The 23,353-nt window shown below is 39.5% G+C and overlaps 1 protein-coding gene across 1 annotated transcript in view; it reads right to left on the bottom strand.

Annotated features, from left to right (window-relative positions):
- The window catches only part of VWA8 (von Willebrand factor A domain containing 8), a 751,729-nt gene that overhangs the window by 179,783 nt on the left and 548,593 nt on the right, over positions 1 to 23,353 (bottom strand). The window contains exons 36-37 of the mRNA XM_007948177.1: positions 12,274 to 12,355; positions 9,084 to 9,288 (exon numbers count right to left, since the gene is read on the bottom strand). Coding sequence (XP_007946368.1) covers positions 9,084 to 9,288; positions 12,274 to 12,355 — 287 coding nt within the window. The remainder of the gene's footprint in view (positions 1 to 9,083; positions 9,289 to 12,273; positions 12,356 to 23,353) is intronic.

Below are 23,353 nucleotides of genomic sequence, written 5' to 3'. Positions count from 1 at the left end.
TTGCATAGTATTCCATTGTGCTCTCCTTGAGTTTTTACAATAATGAATTAATACTGTATGTCCCTCTATGATTGACTTATTTCACCCAGCATAATGTCCTCCAAGTTCATCCATGTTATGTGGTGTTTTACAGATTCTACATTATTCTTCAGTGCTGCATAGTATTCCATTGTGTGTATGTACCAAAGTTTGGTTATCTACTCTTCTGTTGATGGGAACCTAGTTGTTTCCATCTTTTTGCTGTGGAAAATAGTGTTGTGATGAATATGGTTGTACATGTATCTGTTCTTGTCCTGTCTCTCAATTCTTTAGGATATATAGCTATTAATAGGATTGTTGGGTCAAATGGTATTTCTAATTCCAGCATTTTATGGAATCAGCATACTGTTTTCCATAGTGGTTGTATCATTTTACAGTCCCACCAGCAGTGTATGAGAGTCCCAATCTTTCCCCATCCTCACCAGCATTTGTCATTTTCTGTCTTGTTGAACTTTGCCATTAGTGTTGGGGTGAGATGATATTTCATTGTTGTTTTGACTTCCATCTCTCTGATGGAGCATTTCTTCAGGTATTTGCTGGCCACTGGAATATCCTCTTTGGTGAAGTGTCTATTCATATCTTCTGCCCATTTTTTCATTGGATTCTTAGTCTTTTTGTTGTTGAGGTATTGAAGCTTTCTTTAAATTCTGGAGATAAGTCCCTTGTCAGATATGTAATTATTGACAAGTATGAATGTGTTGCTGTCATTTTGTTATGTTCTTTTTTTGTAGTGTTCCTTATTTCTCTGTCCTATATAATTTTTTGTGCTGAGCTCATTTTGTTTATGAATCATGTTATCACTTCCTTTGTGGCTGTTGTTTTAGTATTTGCTAAATATTTGTGCAGGAGCTTTGGTAGCGTAGTGCCTAAGGCACTTCACTGCTAACCAGGAGGCTGGCAGGTCAAACCCACCAGCCATTCCTCGAAAGGAAGGTTGGGCAATCCACTTCTGTAGTGATACCACCTCAGAAACCCAAAGGGGGGTCGCTATGAGTTGGGTCTGACTCAACAGCACATACAACAACAAAAACAAATATTTGTGCTGGTCCTCTTTTTTATTTTGAAGTGAAGGTCTATCATTTTTCTTTGAGGTTACCCTGTGATTTATAATGATCTTCCCAAGTTCAGAACAGTCTGTTCTATCTTGCAGTTATCTTGACTTCCCTACCATTTAGAAGTTCTGTAACTACACAATTTTTCCCCTCTTTTTGGTTTGTAGTTGTCCCCATTTGTCAGTTGATGTCTCTGGTTCCCTGTTTACAATCTTACAGACTTATTTACTTTGGATACTTCCATAATTGGTTGGTTTCTGGGTTATGCCATCATGTGTGTTAATGGTTGGTTGTTGTTTGCTGTTGATGGCTCTCTGTCCAAAGGACTCACCTTAGCATTTCTTCTAAGGTTGGTCTTATTTTAACAAATTCCCCCAATTTGTGCTTATCTGGAAATGTCCTAATTTCACCATCATATTTGAGGGACAATTTTGCTGGGTATACAATTCTTGCTTGGTTGGAAATTTTTCTCTTTCAGGGTTTTGTATATACTGTCCCATTATCTTTTCACCTGCATTGTTTCTGCCGAGAAATCCAAGTTTAGTCCTACTGGTTGCCCCTTGCAGGTAACTTTTTGTTTTTCCCATGCTGCTTTCAGGATTCTTTCTTTGTCTTTGGTTTTGGTGAGTCTGATGATGATATGTCTTGGTGATTTTCTTTTGGGGTCTATCCTGTTTGGGGTTCGTTGGACTTCTTGAATGGATATTGTTCTGGTTACCTAGTGCCGCTCTGACAAAAATATACCACAAATAGGATGACCTTAACAAACAGGAGTTTATTCTCTCACAGTTTGGAGGCTTTAAGTCTAAGTTCAAAGTGCCAGGCTCTAGGGGTTGGGTAAAAGCCCATCAGCCTTGGGCTTCAGCTCTGCCTCTTGCTCCCAGCCCACTGGAGCTAGAGGCATCTCTTCACTCAGGGAGCTAGTGGCTGCTGAAGTGAACAACCCAAGGTTGACAAATAAAATGGCACAGTTCTGATGTTACCAAACCACTCAGCAGGCCATTAATTTAAGTCCATTGTAAGTCCTAAGGTCAGCAGAGCATGGCAGGCTGCTGAACAATGACATGGCTACATTCAGGGTTCAAGTGTGCCATAAGCTAGAGATCATTCCCCAAGGCTTCTGCTTATATGCAGGAAGCAGATCACATTCCCTAAGGCAGCTATTCAACTGCTCACAGTAGATTCTACCATGGAGTTGGTTACCAGTCTGATCATGGGGAATACTATATCCAGCTGCCCAGCCATTCAACCAGGCCCAGCCAAGCTGACACACAAACTGAACTACCACAGATATATTCTCATCTTTTATCACACCAGGAAAATTATCTTCCAACAAATCTTCAACAATTTTTTCTGTGGTTTTATTTGTCTCTTCCTGTTCTGGAATTCCAATTACATGTAGATTATTCCTTTTGATGGTATTCCACATAAACCTAGGCTTTCTTAATTTTGTTTTGATCTTTTTTCTGATTGATCCTTTTCCAAAGAAGTATTGAGGTATTTGTCTTCAATCTCACTAATTCTGTTTCCCATTGATTCAATTCTACTCCTTTTCCCAATCAATATATTATCTATTTCTGAAAATTTAGTATTCATCTTCTGGATTTTTAGCTGTCGATTTTGTATCATTTCTAATTTTTCATTTATTTTATCATTTTGTTCTTGCATTGTCTTTTGAAATTGTTCTAGGGTTTTCTTTGTGTTTTCCTTGATCTGTCTCTTCACCCACTATAGGTACCTAAATATAATTCTTTTGAATTCCTTATCAGGGAGTTCCAATGCTGCTTCTTCCTCAGGGATATATTTTGGATCTGTATCCTGGTCCCTTCTTTCTCTTGCTTCTTTGTGTGGACTGTGATGTCTTGTTGTCTCCAAGGCATTGTGACATTTTTGTGTTTATATTTAGTTGGTGATTGTATGTTGAAGTGACTTGCCCATGATTTTCATTTTCTTTGTTTTGTTTGGATTTTATCTATGAAAGCAGGGTACAGTGCTCCTGTATTCACTACTTGGCGTCACTTATACACTCATTACCTATCTCCTTTCCCACTGTCAGCCTCCTGTATGTCCCTGTTGTTCTTGGCAAACAGAGCCTACTCTTATGTCCTTGGAATCTGAATGAGAATGCTGTCACTTTGAAATCCAATCTGGCCACTACTTGTAAACATTCAAAACGGCTGCACCCTCAGTCACTTTAAATATCCAATATGGCCACCGCCTGTAAAAATTCAAAATGGCTGCACCCTTGGTCACTTTAAATATCCAAAATGGCCACTGCTTGTAAACAATCAAAGTGGCTGTGCTCTTCAGCTGCTGAAAGTCCACAGCTCAGGTTGTCTCCCTCCTTGCTGTTTCCCTTCCTAGTCACAGGCCTCCAGCATCATCATTCCTGCAGCTCTTGGTGACCAGGGCTGATGTTTGGGTCAATTCTCCAGTCCCAACATGACTTGGAAATATTCAGGCTGTTGGTTCCTTCAGAGTAGTTGACAGTCCACTGCTCCGACTGTCTCCGTACTCACAGTTTTCATTCAGGTTTTTCCACTAGTTGGTGCCTAATCCACTTCTGTATACTTCCTTTCAAAGCTCAGGGCTCTAGGATTATCTTCTGTATCCCTGTCAATCGGTTTCTCTTTTCTTTGGTGAAAAGGGTCTGCACAGCTCGTCTGTCTATTCTGCCATCTTACTGGAAGTCCTCCAGTCACTGTCTTAACTACAAGGATGAATAAGTTCCACTCCTACTCTGTTGTTTTAGAAGATTCTGTCCATTATTAAAGTAGATAGAGAAGGAAGTACTATTCAAAGGCCTTAAAGTGATTCTATCAGTATTATATGGGGATTGATTTTCTGATTAACTTACTGTAGTTAGAAAACAACATTTGAAAGCTATAACCTTTTAATCTTTCTGATTCCACAAGAACAGTCACTAGGAGAATAGGAATATACTCTGGACCAATGATCGATTCAGCTGAGGATAATCTTGCACAGATACTAGTGATACAAAATAACCACAATCATTACAGAAACAACAGAAGACAGACTTGGAGTAATCTGTCAGAGACAGCCAAACACCTTGGGAGAGAGAACCACCAGATCTGCTGACTCAGGACCATGGTTAAGGGACACCAGGCTCACCTGGCACAACATAATACATAAAAATCTTGTTCCACAATCTACTTTGGTGAGTAGCAACTGGAGTCTTAAAAGCTTTCTAACGGCCATCTAAGGTGCAGCTAATGGTCTCCTCTCATCTGAAGCAAAGAAAAGTGAAGAAAACCAAAGGCATTTGGAAGCAATCAGTCCTAGGACATGATGGACCTCAAGACCAGAAGAACTAGAATGGTGCCCGGTGACCAATGCCAACCACTTGGGAAGGGATCAAAACTGGAGATCCTGGACAGAGTGGGAGGAAAAATGTAGAACAAAATCCAAAAACACAGTAATAACCAGAATTACTAGTGGGATGGAGTTTGGTAGGACCCCCAAGACTATGGCCTTGGGATATACTTTGGGCCTGGGATAAGACTCACTCCCAAGGACTGGCTCTCAGCCTAACAGTAATAAGACTTACATGCAGAACACCCAGTCAGGGTGATGAACCCACCTACTCTACAAAGGTACATCCCTTGGAACAATCAGCCATGGGGCACCAGAGGGGCAGCATTATCATGGAGGAAAAGCAGGACACACAGGAGTCATAACTAAGAAGGCCACAGGGATGGGGGGGTCACAGGGAAGGGAGAGGAGGAGAGTGGGTTAGGGTTGGGGATGGTAAACCAAAAGTATATGAACTGTTGAATGTAAACCAAATTCTACTCTGTAAATTTGCATCTAAGACACAATTAAAAGGGGGGGGGGGGCAAAATAAAGATATACATGAACAACAACAACAACAAAAATAATAGTCACCAGGAGACTTTTAGAGAAGATAACTGGATTTCTGAGGAGGAAACTGTGGTGTAGCCTTAACAAACCTCTTGGGAGAAATTCAAATATAACTAAATCAACATAAGAAAAATGTATTTTAAAGAGAATACCATAAGTATAGTCAGAAGAATTCTGGCTGATAATTAACCCATGCTTCTGAAAATATGGAGTCTAAAAGTAATAAATAGGAATTCTTAATAATGACCTTTTAGAACTACAGCTATAGTAAAACTCTGAGTTTGTTGTTACAGTTGTTTACTACGGGAAAAACATGATCCTATCTGGGCAATCTACTTCCGTAGAGATACAGCCTCAGAAACCCAAGAAGGGGTCTCTATGAGTCGGGACCAACTTGACGGCAGTGAGTTTGGTTTTTGGTTATCAAAGCATGTGAAGTTAATGAACATACTTTATATGCAGAGTTCAGTAAATATTCTCATGTAAGCTGTACTCATTAAAGCAAAATACCAATGAATTAATAAAACAAAAATAAAAATTCAAATCAACAGTGGCTTCAAAGTTAGTAACTCCAGAAGGCTGAAGTGTAGCAAGGACATCTAGTACAGTGTAAAGCACATAGGTCATCGTGTATCTGCATACAAACTGTTCTTTCGCTACCATGCAAAGGAATCAAGAGAAGACAGGGGTCAGCATGAGGCGGATAGCTTGGCTTGCTGCTGACCTAAAGCAACATCTCATGACCAAGAGAAACCACACCAGACTGGAGTGTGAAAACCTCCCATTCTAGCAGGCTTTGGGCTAACTCGAACTGCCTTTTATTTACACTATGTAGTAAGTCCATTTGGCCAGTAGATGGCGACTGGGCTACTCTGCCAGAGAAAAGGGGCACCATTGTCAGCCAGTAAGTTAGTTATGGTATTGAGAACCTAGCCTCTTTTCTCAGTTATTTTCATGAAGGCATTTTCCAAGCTCCTAAATGAGAAGTAGATCTGAATAAAGAGTCCATGAATAAAGAATACCTTAAAGGATCAAACAGTAAGGGAACTATAAACAACAAATTTTTGCTTATTATAACTATTTTGGGGGGAGCTCTGGTAGCGTAGTGCCTAAGGCATTTGACAGCTAACCAGAGGCTGGTGGTTCAAATCCATCAGCCACTCCTTGGAGGGAAGATTGTGCAATCTACTTCCGTAGTGATACCACCTCGGAAAACCAAGGAGGGGTCGCTAGGAGTCAGATCTGACTTGACAGCAGTGAGTTTTTTACAGTTTATTTATTTATTTTATAACTGTTTTCCCTGGAATAATTCCTATTTAGATTTAGTTGCCCAAACCCCTTGTAAATAATAACACAAACAGGTCTAAATAAGAGCAATTAAATGCGCCATCTCATTTACCAAACTGCAGGAAGGAAGAGGAGGGATATGACAAAATGTTAAAACAATGGCAGACTATCTGCACAATTAATTCTGTTTAAACATGAAGATACATGTTCACAACTCATCCCTCAGTTTGAGTATGTGCACAAGCACACACGTTCAAAACCAATCAGAATAGTCAAGGACTCTTAAAGTTGGAAGGAGAATGCTAGATAATATCTCTTCTACTTTCCCAAATGAAACTATTATTCAATTCTGAACTAGGTGATTTTACTTCTTAAATAAATTTACTTCTGTTGGAGCTAAATTTCAAACTGGAGACATAAAGTTATATATTTTCCAGAAATTGTTTAGACTGAGGGAGACTCAAATATGGCACTGTACAATACAGCTGAATATTTTAATTGTTTTGGAGTAGTTAGATACTATTATTCTGTTCACTTCTAACTAAATAACTACATTGATCTACTCAGTAAATATTTATTCAGTTATGTGAAAGCAAATTGATAATTTGTGGTAATTTAAAAGAAGAATTCTATTTGTTATCAAATAGCTTCCATTACCTGTGTAATTTAGTACATATGGGTGTAAATCAAAACAAACTCACTACCATCAAGTTAGATTGTGCCTCATAGAGACCCTTTAGGACAGAGTAGAACTTCCTTTTAGAGTTTCCAAGGCTGTAAATCTTTATAGGAGCAGACTGCCTCATCATTCTGCCACGGAGTCATTCGTGGGTTCAAACCACCAACCTTACGGTTAGCAGCCAGCTGCTTTAACCACTACGCCACCACAGCTCCCTACATATGAGCATCCAAAATGGAATTTTCAAAAGGAAGGTGATTCATGACGTTGGTAACTTCCTATTGTAATTGCCTATTGTGCACCAACCATTATGTCAGGAACTGTGACTACAAAGGTGCACTGTAGAGAGTTCTCTGGGATGAGAAGAGCCACATGGTTAAAACACAAATAGGGGTTAATTTTTGCAGCAATCAAGAGCAGTTACCAAAATCATGAATCAACATCCTTTTGAAAATCCCCTTGTTAAAGACAAACTTAATTTAGTCCGTATATCCTTGCCATAGGCTTTGGTATGTGAAAAACATGACCTTTGATCTCAACAACTTTTGAGAAATTTAAATAAAATGTAGGCAATTCAAATGAAGTAGTACTTACTATTAAGCAACAAGGAGGGTAATTCAAAGAGAGAAGAAACTAATGTTTAGAATATAAAAGATACAGAACCATAATTAATTTTCTAAATGTTGTTATGTTTAGTGACTCACATGCAGTCTGTTGCTGTGACAGATCCATTACTGACATGTTTATTTTAGAGTAATGCATTTGTTTTATCTTAATTAAATTAATATACTCATATCCTTCCAAAAGGATTTGAGGTGGCTTCAAAGCCACCAGCCACTCCTCGGAAGGAAGACTGGGGAAATGTACTTCCATAGAGACACCACCTCAGAAACCCAAGGAAGGGTTGCTATAAGTCTGATCTGACTCCATGGCAGTGAGTTTGGTTTTTTTTTTTTTTTTTTTTTGCCTACTTTTGTTTGCAATTTACAAAATGTTCCTATAAACTTGTGAGAATCTAAGAGAAATATGTATTATTCATAAAAACACCTATTTCTCCTTTAAGGAAAAGCACAAAACTAATCACATGAAATAGTAATTATTAATCAGGGATCAATAGAACAGTGTGTGGAAATTTCTTCTCTTCTAATTGGCTCTCTGCAGAACAACAGCTGGCGGGAACCTACCTTTCTTTTTGCTGGATGGAAATGAAATGTAAAAGAAGTTCTGTTCTAAAGACTGATGAAAATATGTTGCAAATAAATCCTTTTATGATATGCGGTAATATAGATAGGTACACAGCCTTCCTCATTCTTCCAGATAGCAACTAGATGAGGTGATGACCGAATCATCTCTGGGGTAGTTCGTTTCCTTTCATTTTGGTGGTCCTGTTCCTATATTTCTTTGCAGAATATGGTTGGGTCTACTGACTGTGACTGCTAAACTTGGACTACCTAGAAATAATAGAGCTGGTAAAAAAAAAAAACCCATATATTTATCAGATGCATTGGAGCCCTGGTGAAGTAATAGTTAAGCCCTTGGCTGCTAACTGAGAGATTAGTGGTTTCAAACCCACTAAGGGGCTCCCTAAAAGAAAAACTCAGCAATCTACTGCTGTAAAGATTACAGTCTAGAAAACCATATGAGGTCACTATAAGTTGAAATCTACTTGACAGCACCTCACAACAACATTAGATGCACAATTCTGCTTCCCTCCCTCTTCTACATTAAAGGTTCTGGTCTTAGAAATAATCTGCATTTTAGAATGTCAGAGTTTCTGTTGCCTAGGTAGCATGTAGAGATGCTGACAACAGTGGTAGTAAAAGTGAGAACACAAAGCCAGTGCTGGAAATGGGCTTATACTTAAGGTTAAAAAATATAAGATGATTTTTTTTCCCCACATGTTGTGATCTGAGCAGCCTGTATATTTAAGCATTGATTAAAAAAAAAAAAAAGCACATTTTTAACCTTTTCACTATCTAGATGGGTAGATGGTTGTATCTTTTAGAATGAGTCCAGGAAATATTCTAATCTTTTAAGTAATTAGATTTGAGTTGTTGGGCCAGAAGTTTTCACTATTACAACCCTTAGAACAAAATTTCCAGCTGAACGTGCACCCAAAGAGGTAAGGTCAGTTCAAGTGGTACCTGCATAGGTCTGTCACCCTCTTGTCCAATCATGTTTCTCCATTCCATGAGTGAACGTTGCAGATGTTCGAGTCCAGTTTCCCAAAGCCTGACGCAACCTCCCATGTCAACAGTAACAATGCCTCCTTTGCCCCACTCAGCTAGCAGTGCATCCGTGTCCGAAATATTTGAGAGCCATGAAGTATAGGGTGAGAGAGATTCTGATCTGAAATAGGGGTCAAAAGGGAAGATAACAGATCATAAAAATAAAGTGGAATGCTGGAACTTACGTTTGTCATGTTGCTTACTGTTTAATAAATATTTTCTTAAGCAGTATTCATTCTTTTATACCTGATTCTATTTATCTCATAGCACAGGTTACATGTTATGTGCTACAATGGGATGTAAGGACATAGTGGAGTTTGCAGACATGTGGTAGGACAATAACAAGAAAAACTGAATATTTTAAGATTGTTTATGGTATTTTTTATAGTGTACAACCTATTGGTAGTCCAGTTAACAAAACTAGTTTAAACTGATGTAGGTTCATTAAACTTGCTGTAAAGATTTCTAACAGTAAGTATGCTAAAAGGTAAGATACCAAGAGATCAATCTGTAAAGGACAAATATCACAATTATTTCTTGGTTGTTTACATCTTCCTGTATGTGTAGAGCCCAGATGATACTAGTAGTCACTGCTGGGAAGAAAGGAGCGCTCACCAACTCACCCCTCACACACCTGCAGCACTGGGCTCACTCTAGGAGGCTCACTGTCAGTGCGGCACCTGAGGTCTCATTTACGTGCTTCAACTGCATCTGTACTCAATATTTTGCTTTCCTAACTTAGAAACGTTTATGAATCTGTAACAAGAAATTTATGAGTTTTTTGCATTACATATTTAATACACTGATACCTTTTATTATGTATTTCTTATATGTTGTTGTTTGTTGTTAGGTGCCTTTGAGTCAATACTGACTCACAGCAACCCTGTGGACAACAGAAAGAAACACTGCCCAGTCCTGCACCATCCTCACAATCCTTGCTTTGCTTGAGCCCGTCAACCACAGCCACTGTGTCAGTCCATCTTGTTGAGAGTCTTCCTCTCTTTCTCTGACACTCCATTTTACCACATATCTCACATATGAAATATATATATATATTTGTTGTTAGGTGCTGTCGAGTCATCTGTGATTCATAGGGACCTCATGTATAACAGAACGAAACACTGCCCGGTCCTGTGTCAGCCTCACGACCCCTGCTATACCTGAGCCCATTGTTGCAGCCGCTGTGTCAATCCATCTCATTTAGGGCCTTCCCCTTTTTCATTGACCCTCCACTTTACCAAGCATGATATTCTTCTCCAGGGAATGGTCCCTTCTGACAACATGACCAAAGTTGGTGACAAAAAGTTTGGCCTTTCTCGCTTCCAAGGAGCATTCCAGCTGCACTTCTTCCAGGACAGAGTTGTTAATTCTTTCAGTAGTCCATGGTACTCTCAGTATTCTTCAGCAGCACTGCAACTCAAAAGCATCAACTCTTCTTTGGTCTTCCTTATTCATTGTCTTTATTCACTGTTATATGTGTGTGTGTGTGTGTGTGTGTGTGTATACATACTCACTGCCGTCGAGTCAATTTTGACTCATAGTGACCCCTCCTTGGGTTGCTGAGGCAGTATCACTACAGAAGTAGGATTGCCCAACCTTCCTTCCGAAGAGTGGCTGGTGGGTTTGAACTATCAGCCTTCTGGTTAGCAGTCAAATGCCTTAGGCACTATGCCACCAGAGCTCCATATGTATCTATTTCTTTGAATAATGTTTTCATATTTCTTGAACCTATTAAAGGGACCTAAGAAATGAAACTCTTTCTTATTGAGCTATTTTGGGGGTTGGAGGAGAGGGAGGAAAGGAGACCTGCTGACGTTTTTGGTGTCCCTGGCCTTCCACTGATATCGGAAGGCTCTAGGCTACTCTGCTTATAAGTGTGTTTGAGGGGTCACTTTTCTTGTGAAGAACTATATGGAAAAAGGGGATATGATCTCAGTCTGGATGAAAGCAGAGTAGAAGATTATAGGAAGGGGGCTTTGGCTTGGAGGGCAAAGAAAGAGTGAAAAAGAACCTAGGTTAAGTAGGGTACAAATGTGCCCTGCTGCTAATGGAAAGGTTGGAGGTTGGTGTTCACCCAGAGATTCCTGGTGATCTACTTCTGAAAAATCAGCCTTCAAAGACCCTGTGGAGCACAGTACTATTCTGACACATACAGAGTCACCATGAGTCAGAGTCAACTCAACAGCAATGGGTTTAGGCTAAGTAAACCAAGCAGGTGTATGCCTAGGCTGTGAGAAGGAGACAAAAGATGGATGCACCCAGATAGGGACTGACCACAGATGAGGACACCTGTATTCCTCAAGGGAGAGGGAAATGGAATGAAAAGGGCAGGGAGTACCTGCTTTTACCTTGGATCTAGTTAGACAGAATGCTGTTCCACCGCTGGGCAGTAATGAGAACAATGAATGATAATGAGTTCCATTCTAAATCTCTGAAACTCTTTTGTTATGGCCTTCGTGACTGTGGGCACATAGTAACATATTTAAAAACGATGCTAAACAAACAGTTTTTTTAAAAAAATTCCTTTGATATTTTTAACAGTTACCTCAGAAAACTAATATATAAAATTGTAAGTATTGAATTTTCTACAATACTAAAAATGCTGTTTCACATACCAAAACCAAACCAAATTCACTACTGTTGAGTTGATTCAACTCATAGCGACCCCTCCTTGGGTTTCCGAGGCAGTATCTCTATGGAAGTAGACTGCCCAACCTTCCTTCCGAGGAGTGGCTCGTGGGTTTGAACCGCCAGCCTAATGGTGAGCAGTCAAATGCCTTAGGTACTATACCACCAGAGCTCCTGTTTCAGATACAGAAAAACTTATCCTTAGAACTAATAAAATAAAAGAGAGTGAAGTTTGAAATCAAAGCTGTTAGACTTACACCTATGCAGCATTTGAACATTTTTCTAAAAGGAAAATAAGAATGTGAGTGAAATATGGGGAAAAACAGTAGGTTATAAAACAATTATAACTCTACCCAAAACAAAGCTTTCTATTTAAGGAAGCAAAAAGCACCCATCAGAGTACTCGTTAGAATTCATTCTCTCTTTCTTTATTTTTTTAATCTGACATACCAAACTAAGAACGCAGAAGATGGATTACCTGGGAATAGGGATGTATCGGAGTTTCTTTGATTGGAGGTCAGTAACTTCTATATAACCAGCTGTTTGTGGAGGGTTAACATCTGCAAACAAGTAATGATATAAACCAAGTATTAAATTATCACATGATACCAAAATAGGACCAAAAAGAATGCTTGGATGCTGCTAAAAGTGGAATGAAGTTATCAGTAGCCTTGGGTAGTACTCTGGGACCCACATGACAAGATACTAGGCCAAGTCCAGCCTCAAGGCTAAACTCAGTTATTTTTCCCTCAGGAAAAGACAAAGATTGTCAAATAGAAGCAGATTAGATCATGATTCTTTATTGCCAGAAAATAACCTAAGTTCTTTTTTTTTTGTTAATATTTTATTCTTTTTTAGATGAAAATTTACATAGCAAATTAGGTTTCCATTTAATAACTTTTGTCCCATAATATTGGTTACAATTTTCACAATATGTCAGCATTTTCATTATTTCTATTCTCTTCATTCTATTTCCATTGATCTAGTTTCCCTTCCCCCCCTTGCCTTCTCATCTTTGTTTTTAGGTAAAAGTTGACAGTTTAGTCTCATCTTTTCATTGTTTTTTTAAAGCTTCCCAAGATAAGTCAAAATTGTAGCACTTACAGTTTACTTAAAAACACTTCATCATCTGAATTCTGTTTTTCCTCCTTAGGAAGTTGCAACAGTCCTTAGCAGTTTAGTTCAAAGAATTGTCAGACTGACCTGATGTGAAATCCTGGCTCTGACAATTCCTAGCTGCAAACACTGGTCAAGTTATTTACCTCCCTGAGACCTGTTTTTCTCACTTGGAAAATGGGGATAGCAACAGCATCTGGGCATTATAAGATTATTTTGAGGATTAAATGAAATTAATGAATAATGCAAAACACCCAAATCACTAATTTCTCAACGTTGTTGTTGGTGTTAGGTGCTGTTGAGTCAGCTCTGACTCCTAGCAATCCTTGTACAACAGAATGAAACACTGCCCGGTCCCGTGCCATCCTCACAATCCTTGCTATGTTTGAGCCTGTGGTTGCAGCCACTGTGTCTATCCATCTCATTAAGCGTCATCTTCTTTTTCACTGACCCTCTACTTTACCAAGCATGATGTCCTGCTCCAGGAATTATTCTCTACTGATAACATGTCCAAAGTATGTGAGATGTATTGGCTTCTAAGGAGCATTCTGGCTGTACTTCTTCCAAGACAGATTTGTTTGTTCTTCTGGCAGTCCATGGTATTCAATATTCTTCGTGAACACCGCAATTCAAAGGCATCAATTAAAATTCATCAGTTGCTCACTACAAAGTAGGTATTATTAGTAGAGTCCCCCTTCTAAGAGAAGAAAAGGTGGGGTGAGGATGGGATGAGCACTCTGCATTGTGAGGAACATGGAAAGTTGGGAAGAAGAAGAAGGGGAAGAGATAGGGGAACTATAGCCACCGAGCACAATTGTAGAATTGGTTTCCCAGAAAATTTCAGGGGTGTACCGACTTGTTTTGCACAGTCCTGAGCACCACCATCACAACTGTGTGCCAGGAACTATGCTTGGTTCTTTAGACAGTATTTTTAATACAGAAACAACAAAGAACTACGATGAAGAAGCTGAGGCTTATAGAGGCCATGTATTGTGACTCACTTCAGGTGACACAGCTGGAGAGTAAAGGAGATGGTTTTCAAACCAAGCCTGTCAGGCTGGGAACTCTATGTTCTTTCCCTTTCCCACATTACCCCCACCTGGTCTGGCCCTCGAGATAGCACTGAATCTTGTCCACTGAGGACTTCTTTCAAACCAGAACCAAAGCAAACAAACAAAAACAAAACTCCCCCCACACAGAACCCATGCTTTTAAAGACTTCTGTGTATTTATAATATGTACATGTATATGCATATGTGTGTATGTGTATATCTTATAACCACTTCTTATTAGAATGAGATATCTAGGATTTCACATCGAATTTATTGAATGTAGTTAAAAACAAAACAGGAGGTGTGGCATTTGTACTTCATGTTTGTAGTCAATGTATTATTTCTAACAGGTCATCTGAAGAACTCAAAATATCTCTCATTTATTCAACAAATATGTTTAAACTTATTTTGCGTCAGGCATGGTACTAAGCATTGAGAACACAGAGAGGAAAGTCCCTGCCTTTGGGTCCCAGGCATTGGGATGCTCACAGACTAGACAGGGAAGTTCCCTTTTCATAGGTGTTAACCATTGTGGACCCGGAGGGCCTTGGAAGGGACTCCATGGTGGAAATCACGGCCCTGGGCCAGGTATGAACTGCAGATCTAGGCAAGGGGTGGTCCCAAGGGGCAAAGGGCTCAGGAGGAAGGGAAGTGATGTTGAAGAATGGCACTGGGCAAAAGAGAGTCACTATGGTAATCTCATCACCTGCTGGATTGGCTGTCCCAGAGGGCCATTTGTATAAAACGAACATGCTTATCTTAAGTCATGCACCGCCTGCTTTGGAAAGTGCTGCCAGGGATATTAGGTCAATCTTGGATAAAGTTTTGCATGATATATCATTTTTGACAATTCCTACTGCTAGGACCCAGCTGAAGTAGGCTGAATTATTTATAGACCTGGGTTATTTGCCAAAAATGGCCATTTCCTGAAGCAGTGGGGATGACTAGAGCTGCCCTGCTAACCAACTCACATTTTGCCTTGCCACTTCTAGCATTTTCTTCTTTCCTAAGTACTAGTATTAAGTTGAGCTTCTGCCACTAGCACTTTTAGCGTGTCTGTGAAAGCAAAGTTAGTCGATGTATTTTAAAGTATCTTTTTTTTTTTTTTTTTCATTCACTGTGCAAATTTAATTTCCTGGCAAAAAGTGGTTGGAAAAAAAAAAAAAAAAAAGCAACAGTGATTGTTTCCACTATGTCAAGAAAGAGAAAGGAAGAATTACATTCCTGATACTAAAGAATATTTTCACGTATTAGGAAAGGAAATAGGAACCTTGTGGCTACAAAGCATATCAGAGATAAGTAAAGGTGTTGGTGGTGGTAGGGGCGGTAGCAAACATTTGGAAAATTAATGTTTACGGATTTGAAAATATATCAACTCAGAAGACACAAATATTTACAGAAAAGAGCCTGATGGCTACCCTCAGATAGAATGTATGATTGAATTAAGGAAGTAAGAATACACCAGATTCACTTCCAAATGTAAACAAGTCCTTGCCCATCCTTTTTAAATGTTTCAACATAGTGCAGAGAGATGGTAGCTCAGGAAGTTCCCATTACATTTATAATCCAGGTGGATTTCAAAGGTGAGTATAAACTATATTTAGGGATTAGTTCACTAAGTATTAAAAGGAAGTCATTGCTGCAGTGCTTACCACACAGTTCCCACAAACAGAGGGGACAGTTTAGACGCACAATGCTAAAGTTAGGAAGAGATAGGAAAACTGTGAATTCAGTCAAAACAAGCACAAATATTTTCAGAGGGAATAAAATTATAATAAAAATATACTCCTTCTGGAAATGAACTTTGACGTTCACCTGTTAACTACTAGGTTTAAGGCATTTCTATCTGGGTTAATAGTTTAATACAGTGACGCATGCTTTGTAATCGTGTCTCTCCCTTAAATCTGGAACTTTCTTTGGTTTTAACCAAAGTTCAAAAAACAGTGTACTGTTTTCAATGAAGGATCATTATTTTATGTTAAATGAACTGAGACCTGTGTTAAAGAAAAGCAAAAAAAAGAGCTAATGTTTCAGTAGAATAAAAACAATTGGAAGAAAGCAGTAAATATCTCCCCTTGTGCTTAATTAAACAAAGTTACACCATCTTTGTGATAGCCAGCAGGAGAGTAACCTTTACAGTTGCTACAGATTGTTTAATAAAAGGCTGATAGGCATTAATTTCTGGCTGACCAGTTAGTTGAATTCTATTTACTTTAAAAAAGTAATTTAGTTTCAAATTTTATAAGAGACTGGCATGCAAATAAATTAAAAATTCAAATTGGCTTAGAAGAAAGAAGTCAGCCCTGCTTCACCCCTCTCACTCCTCATTTCCTGTTTCCCAGGGACAACACTGCCAACTTTTTAAGCTGCTTCTTTGGTGTTTACCATTATTCTTGTGTTATCTTGATGCTTTCATTTTAGGCATTATCTCTTGACTTCTCACCATGAAAAAGGTTTACCTCTTTTTCATCCTGTACACCCACACCTCATTCTCTCACTCTGACTCATGGCAATCCCATGTGTGTCAGAATAGAAGTAATTAATGCTCCATAGAGTTTTCAATGGTTGGTTTTTTGGAAGTAGTTCATCAGTAGTTTAAAAGGTGCCTCTGGGTAGACTTGAGCCTCCAACCTTTCGGTTAGCAGTCGAGTGGACAACCCAGGGACTACATCTCCGATGTAATTTTGTTTATATTAATATCTAGTGCTTATATTAGGAGCTCTGGTAGCATAGTGGCTAAGACACTTGCCTGCTAACCAGATAGCTGGTGGTTCAAACCCACCAGCCACTCCTCGGAAGGAAGGTTGGGCAATCCTACTTCCACAGTGATACTGCCTCGGAAACCCAAGGAGGGGTCGCTATGAGTAGGGTTTGACTCGACGGCACATAACAACAACAACAACAACAGTGCTTATATTACTATAATTATATAATGCCATTCACAGCTGAATTATATCTTATAATCATAATTACTTTTTTCTTTCCTGCATGGCTTTTTGCTTCCCTTGGAGTTAATAATCATCACAATTTTTTTTTCTTTCAGTTTTTCATATATGTAGCACAAATTCATCCACAAAGTGCTCCCTACTATCAAGATCTTTGTTGTTGTTGTTGTTATGTGCCATGGAGTCAGACCTGACTCATAGTGACCCCTCCTGGGGTTTCCAAGGCAGTATTACTAAAGAAGTAGATTGCCCTACCTTCCTTCCGAGGAATGGCTGGTGGGTTTGAACCGCCAGCCTTCTGGTTAGCAGTCAAGTGCCTTAGGCACTACGTTACCAGCGCTCCCTTAATCCCATATGTTGTTGTTGTTATGTACCATCGAATTGGACCCGACTCATAGTGACTCCTCCTTGAGTTTCTGAGGCAGTATCACTACAAAAGTAGATTGCCCCATCTTCCTTCCGAGGAGTAGCTGGTGGGCTTGAACTGCCAGCCTTCTGGTTAGTAGTCAAGTGCCTTAGGCACTACGCTACCAGAGCTCCTATCAAAATCTTTAAATATGTTCAAATGTGTCGGGTTTATCTCAGAGATGTCTTATCTGAAATCTCATCTGTTCTAACTGAGCTGCTTGCTCCCTAGGCCTGTGCATAGCTCCCATCCTGGGATCTCCCTTCATTCCCTTCAGGGAATTTTATTTTATTTTTTTATTGTAGTGGTGATGCTCTAACAATACCTAAAATGTAAAATTGGGTAATGGGTAGAGACAGGAAGAGTTTAAAGGTGTTTAACAGTAAAAGCCTAGATTGCCTTGAAGAGACTGTTGGTAGAATTATGGACATCACAAGCAATTCTGGTGAGGGTTCAAAAGGAAGTGAGGAAAGCCAAAGAGAAAGTCTCTATTGTCTCACACAATACATCTGGCACCATCAACAGAATATTACTAAAAATGTGGATGTTAAACGTGCTTCTGATGTGGCTTTAAAAGGAATTGATGTGATTGGACAATGGAGAAAGGGTGATACTTTTTATGCAGTGGCAAAGAATTTGTCTAAATTAGGGTCAAATGCTTTATGGAGTGTAGAACTTTTTTTTTGAAGGTTGAGTGCACTTAAAAAAACTTTTTTTTATTGAACTTTAGGTGAAGATTTAGAAAGCAAATTAATTTCCCATTCAATAAAACTAAAAACAAAAACAAAAACAAAAAAACACCCCAAACTCACTGCCATCATTCAGTAAGTTCCAACTCATAGTGATCCCTCCTTGGGTTTCCAAGGCAGTATCTCTATGGAAGTAGATTGCCTAGTCTTCCTTCTGAAGAGTGGCTGGTGGGTTTGAACTTCCAGCCTTCTGGTTAGCAGTCAAATGCCTTAAGTACTATGCCACCAGAGCTCCTTCTCATTCAATAGTTTGTATATAAAGTGTTCCATGGTATTGGTTGCATTCCCCACAATGTGTCAGCACTTTTCCCATTTCTGACCTGGTTTCTTCATTTCCTTTCATCTGGATTTTCTACCCCTTCTAGGCTTCTCATCTTTGTTTTTGGGTAAATGTTGTCCTTTCGATCCTTGTATAATTTATTGCTCTAAGGAACATGTTCCTCTTGGCTGTTATTGTTTATTTTATGGGCCTGTCTATTGTTTGACTTAAAGGTGGTCTCTGTGAGTGGCTTCAGCTCCAGGTCAGAAGGGTGTCTTAGGGCCATAGTTTTAGGGGTTCCTCCAATATCTGTCAGACCCCTCAGTCTGGTATTTTTTGTAAATTTGATTTTTTCTTCTGCATCTTTTTTTCTGCTCTCTCTGGGACCCTCTGTTGTAATCTCAACCAGAGTGGTCAATAGTAGTAGCTAGGCACCATCTAGTTCTTCTGGTCTCAAGCTCATGTAAGTTGTGGTAGATGTAGTCCATTACTCTTGGACTAATTGCTCCTTTGAGTCTTTGGTTTTCTTCACTCTTCTTTGCTCCAGTGGAAGAGACCAATAGTTGTATCTTAGGAGGCCACTTGAAAGCTTTTAAGGTCCCAGATGCTCATCACCAAAGTAAGATGCAGAGCACTCTCTTTATGAACTATGTTTTGTCAACTGATGTCAGTGTCCACTGATCTACGGTCCTTTGCCTTTAAGCCTGGGAACGTCACCTCATGAAGGTTTGGTTATGGCTGAGAAATTCCCATGACTGTGTCCCTGTGTGCCCTATAGTCTATATTAATATATATGTGGCACCTAAAATTATATAGAAATATTAATAACCAAATCTCTATCTGCAAGTGGGTGTGCTCCCTTACATCCTCTCTCTCAAGAATTTTTCTTTTTAAGGTACATATAGTATTTATATATATGTATTTTTTCTTTCTGTAAGGCACTGTCTCAAGTACTTTATATATATTTGGTATATTTAAGGAACACTACTTAAACAAATGAAGGGGAAAAATCTCCTAGCAACCAAGAGAAAAATGGCAGAAGATATAAAGAGGCAACTCTCAGAAGAGTAAAGCAAAACATATAAAAAGATGCTCAACCTTACTAGTAATCAGAAAAAGGTCAAGTGAAACCACAATATAAACACTCCTCCAAGAGTGGATGAAGATAGAGAGCACTGGGACTCTGATATGCTACTGCCACAAAAACTTTGGGAAATAATTCGGTAATTCTACTTCTAGATATATATTCTACAGATTCTCAACACATGCACAAGGAGACAAGTGCAACAATATTCATAGTAAGGTTGGGCAATCTACTTCCATAGTGATGTTGTTGTTGTGATGTGCCATCGAGTCGGACCCGACTCATAGCGACTGCTCCTTGGGATTCCGAGGCAGTATCACTACGGAAGTAGACTGCCCAACCTTCCTTAGTGATATTGCCTTGGAAACCCAAGGAGGGATAAGTATGAATCGGGTCCGACTTGATGGCAGTGTTTTTTTTGTTTTTTTTTTAAAGACTACTTGTGTGGTGCAGAGAATTACTTAATATGGCCCTTCTAGCCATAGTGTTTGTAACTCCCACCTAATGAGTGAATGGGACTATGCAAATGTGAGATGCTTATGGCCCACCAAGTGGATTGGACAGCTTGTTAATAATGAAAACAAGGTGCATGGCACCCTTGAGGGGCCAGGTGTTAGGTGGCATCGAGTCGGTTCCGACCCACAGTGACCCAGTGTACAAAAGAATGAAACATTGCCTGGTCTTGAGCCATTCTCACAACTGTTGCCATGCTTGAGCCCACTGTCATAGCGACTGTGTCAGTCCATCTCTTTGAAGGTCTTTCCCTTTTCACTGACCGTCTGCTTTTCCAAGGATGACATCCTTCTCCAGTGTGGCACCATGCAAAGGTGTATGGAACCCTAACACGGGGATTGGTTAGTCTGCCATCATGCTAGGCTTAAAATGAGCCATCCCAGAGACAGGGAGGGGGGAAATCTCACTAACTCCATGAAAGAATGGCAGCACGTCCTTTGGGCCTGAGATACCTGTACTGAATCTTCTCAACCCAGGAAACAGAGGGAGAGCTGTAACCCTTTGCTGACATAGCGAGGTATAGCGAGAAACAGCAGTAGAGAAATGGTGGCAGCAGAACCAGAGACCTCGCAGAAGACAGAGCAATGGGATTCCTGGCCCAAGGAGCAAGAAAGCTGAGTACCTTTGGGCAGGAGGCTTGCTGGTGGAATGAGGTGCCTTCAGGCACTTGGTGGAGCTAATTTTATTGACCCAGCTGAGAAGAAGCTATTCTCATCAAAGGACTGTATCCTGAGTCATTTTTGATAATGTTATTTCCCTAAAACCCCCCACAATTGTTAGTATTATCTGTGACTTATGTATGGCCACTGCAATGAATCATCTAACACAGCAGAGAAGCAGAGAGCACTGTGGGAGTGATGATTGGTGTCAGAATTGATAAAAGGGTTGGAGGGTAGAGGCATGACCTCCACCTCACAGGAATCAGCCTTGGGCTGTTGATCTTTATCTTCCTCCCTACCTGTGAAGTTAGAGGTGGTCAGACGCCACCCCCTCACATACACCATTTTTATAACCTATAACAGAAAAAAAATTGGAAAAACCTAAGTGCACATCAACAAAGAATAGATGAATATATTATGGTATATAGAGCAGTGAAAATGAATAAGGGAGAAGTCTAATGTGGATGAATGTTACAAACATAATGTTGGACAACAACAACAAAAACAAGTTATGGAAGATAACGTTAATGCGCTACTAAGATAATTTACTAAGATAATTTAGATAAATGAGACCATTTATTTAAAGTTTAAACACATACAAAAGAATGCTGGAGGTGGTTTTGTGAATGATACCAAATTCAAATTCAGAACTGAGGTGATTTCCAGTTTGTTAAAAGTGGAGTACACAGGGGTCTTTGACCATACTGGTAATGACTTACTAATATATATGGTGGGTACAAGCATGTTCATTATATTTTTCTTTAAACTTTTATGTTGTTGGGTGCTGCAGAGTCAATTATAACTCACAGCAACCCCACTGACAGAGTAGAACTGCCCAGCAGGGTTTTCTTGGCTGTAATCTTTACAAAAGCAGATTGCCAGGCCTTTCTACCACGGAACTGCTGGGCAGGATCACCAACTTTTCGGTTAGCAGCCAAGTGCTTAACTGTTGTGCCATGAGGGCTCCTTATTAAACTTTTAAACTGCCAAAGCAACATAAGCACATCTTTTCCATCCCTAAATAGGAGATGCTATTACAGACTGAAGGAGCTCTGGTGGTGCAGTGGCCAAGGCAAATGCCTGCCAACCAGAAGGTTGGCAGTTCAAACCTACCAGGCACTCTGCAGAAGGAAGAAGGGGCAACCTACTTCTGCAAAGACTTACCTCCTCAGAAACCCAATGGAGGTTGCTATGAGTCACAATCATGATACACGGTGGGTATTAAAGACTAAGAAGCCCTAGTGGCACAGTGGTTAAGTACTCATTACTAACTGAAAGGTCTGCAGTTTGAACCCACTAGCTTCTCTATGGGGGAAAGATTAGGCAGTCTGCTTCCATAAAGATTATACCCTTGGAAACTCTATGGGGCAGTTCTACTGTGCCCTATAGGGTTGTTATGAGTCAAATATGACCCGACAACAAAAGACGTGCTTAGGGTTTTTTGGTAGCGTAGTGGCTAAGGCACTTGACTGCTAACCAGAAGGCTGGCGGTTCAAACCCACCAGCCACTCCTCGGAAGGAAGATGGGGCAATCTACTTCCGTAGTGATAATGCGTCAGAGACCCAAGGAGGGGTTGCTATGAGTGGGTCCAACTCGAAGGCATATAACAACAACAACAACAAGGACATCTAACCTAGATTTGGACAAAGCCTTCTAAGGAAGTGACATGTAAGCTGAGACCTGAAGGGTGAGAAGAAGCTGGATGGTGGTGGGGAAGATACAGCAGGACATTGGGAAAGATCTTTTTAATTGAAGCTAACTGAAAGAAAGCCAGAGAGATACGTGATAGACACACCATGCTGGATGTTTCATTTTGCCAAGTTAAAAATTCTAAACTTTATCCTAAAAGCAACAAGGCATGAGTTATATTTTAAAAATATTTACTCTTTGACAACAATTCTGAAAATGAAGGCCAAAGATGGAGGATCTATGTTACCTGATTTCAAGACTTTTTGTAAAGTTAGAAAATAATCGAGAGAGTAGGTATTGGCAAAGGGGTAGACACATTTATCAATGGAACACAATGGAGAATCCAGAGATAAACCTACACAGTGTAGTCTACTGATTTTCACCAGATGTCCAAAGGCAATTCAAAGAAAAAGGATAATTCTTTTTGCAAATGATGCTAGAACAACTGGATATCCCCAGGCCAGAAACAAAACAAAACAGATCCTCAATCCATACTTAGTAGCACATTAAAAAAATAATGCAAAATGGATAATAAACCTAAATATAAAGCCTAAAACTATATAACTTCCAGAGGAAAACAGAGATTTGGCCTTCATCAAAATGAAGAACTTCTGCTCTTTAACCTACTAAGACAGAAAACAAAACAAAACAACAGACTGGGAGAAAATGTTTGGAAAGCATATGTCTGATCCTGTACCTAAAGTACAGTATATACCTGGAATATATAAAGAACAATCAAAGCTAGTAAAACAAACAAAACAATTAAAAATTGGCAAAAGATTTGAAGAGGCATTTCACTAAAGAAGATAAATGAATGGCAAATAAGAACATGAAAACATGCTCAACATCATTAGGTACTAGGGAAAATGCAAATTAAAACCACAATGAGCTATAATTACACATAAATTAGAATGGCTAAAAAAATAGCAACAACAATATAACTGACAATTCCTAATCTTGATAAGGATGTACGACAGCTGGAAAACTCATTCATTGTTGATGTTGTTGTTTGTTGTTAGATGCCATTGAGTCATTTCTGACTCATAGCAACCCTATGCACAGCAGAACGAAACACTGCCTGATCCC

The sequence above is a fragment of the Orycteropus afer genome, unplaced genomic scaffold (genome assembly GCF_000298275.1).
Source record: "Orycteropus afer afer isolate SDZICR_OR568_19922 unplaced genomic scaffold, OryAfe1.0 scaffold00207, whole genome shotgun sequence".
NCBI lineage: Eukaryota > Metazoa > Chordata > Mammalia > Tubulidentata > Orycteropodidae > Orycteropus > Orycteropus afer.
This window is presented reverse-complemented; position numbering and strand designations above follow the sequence as displayed.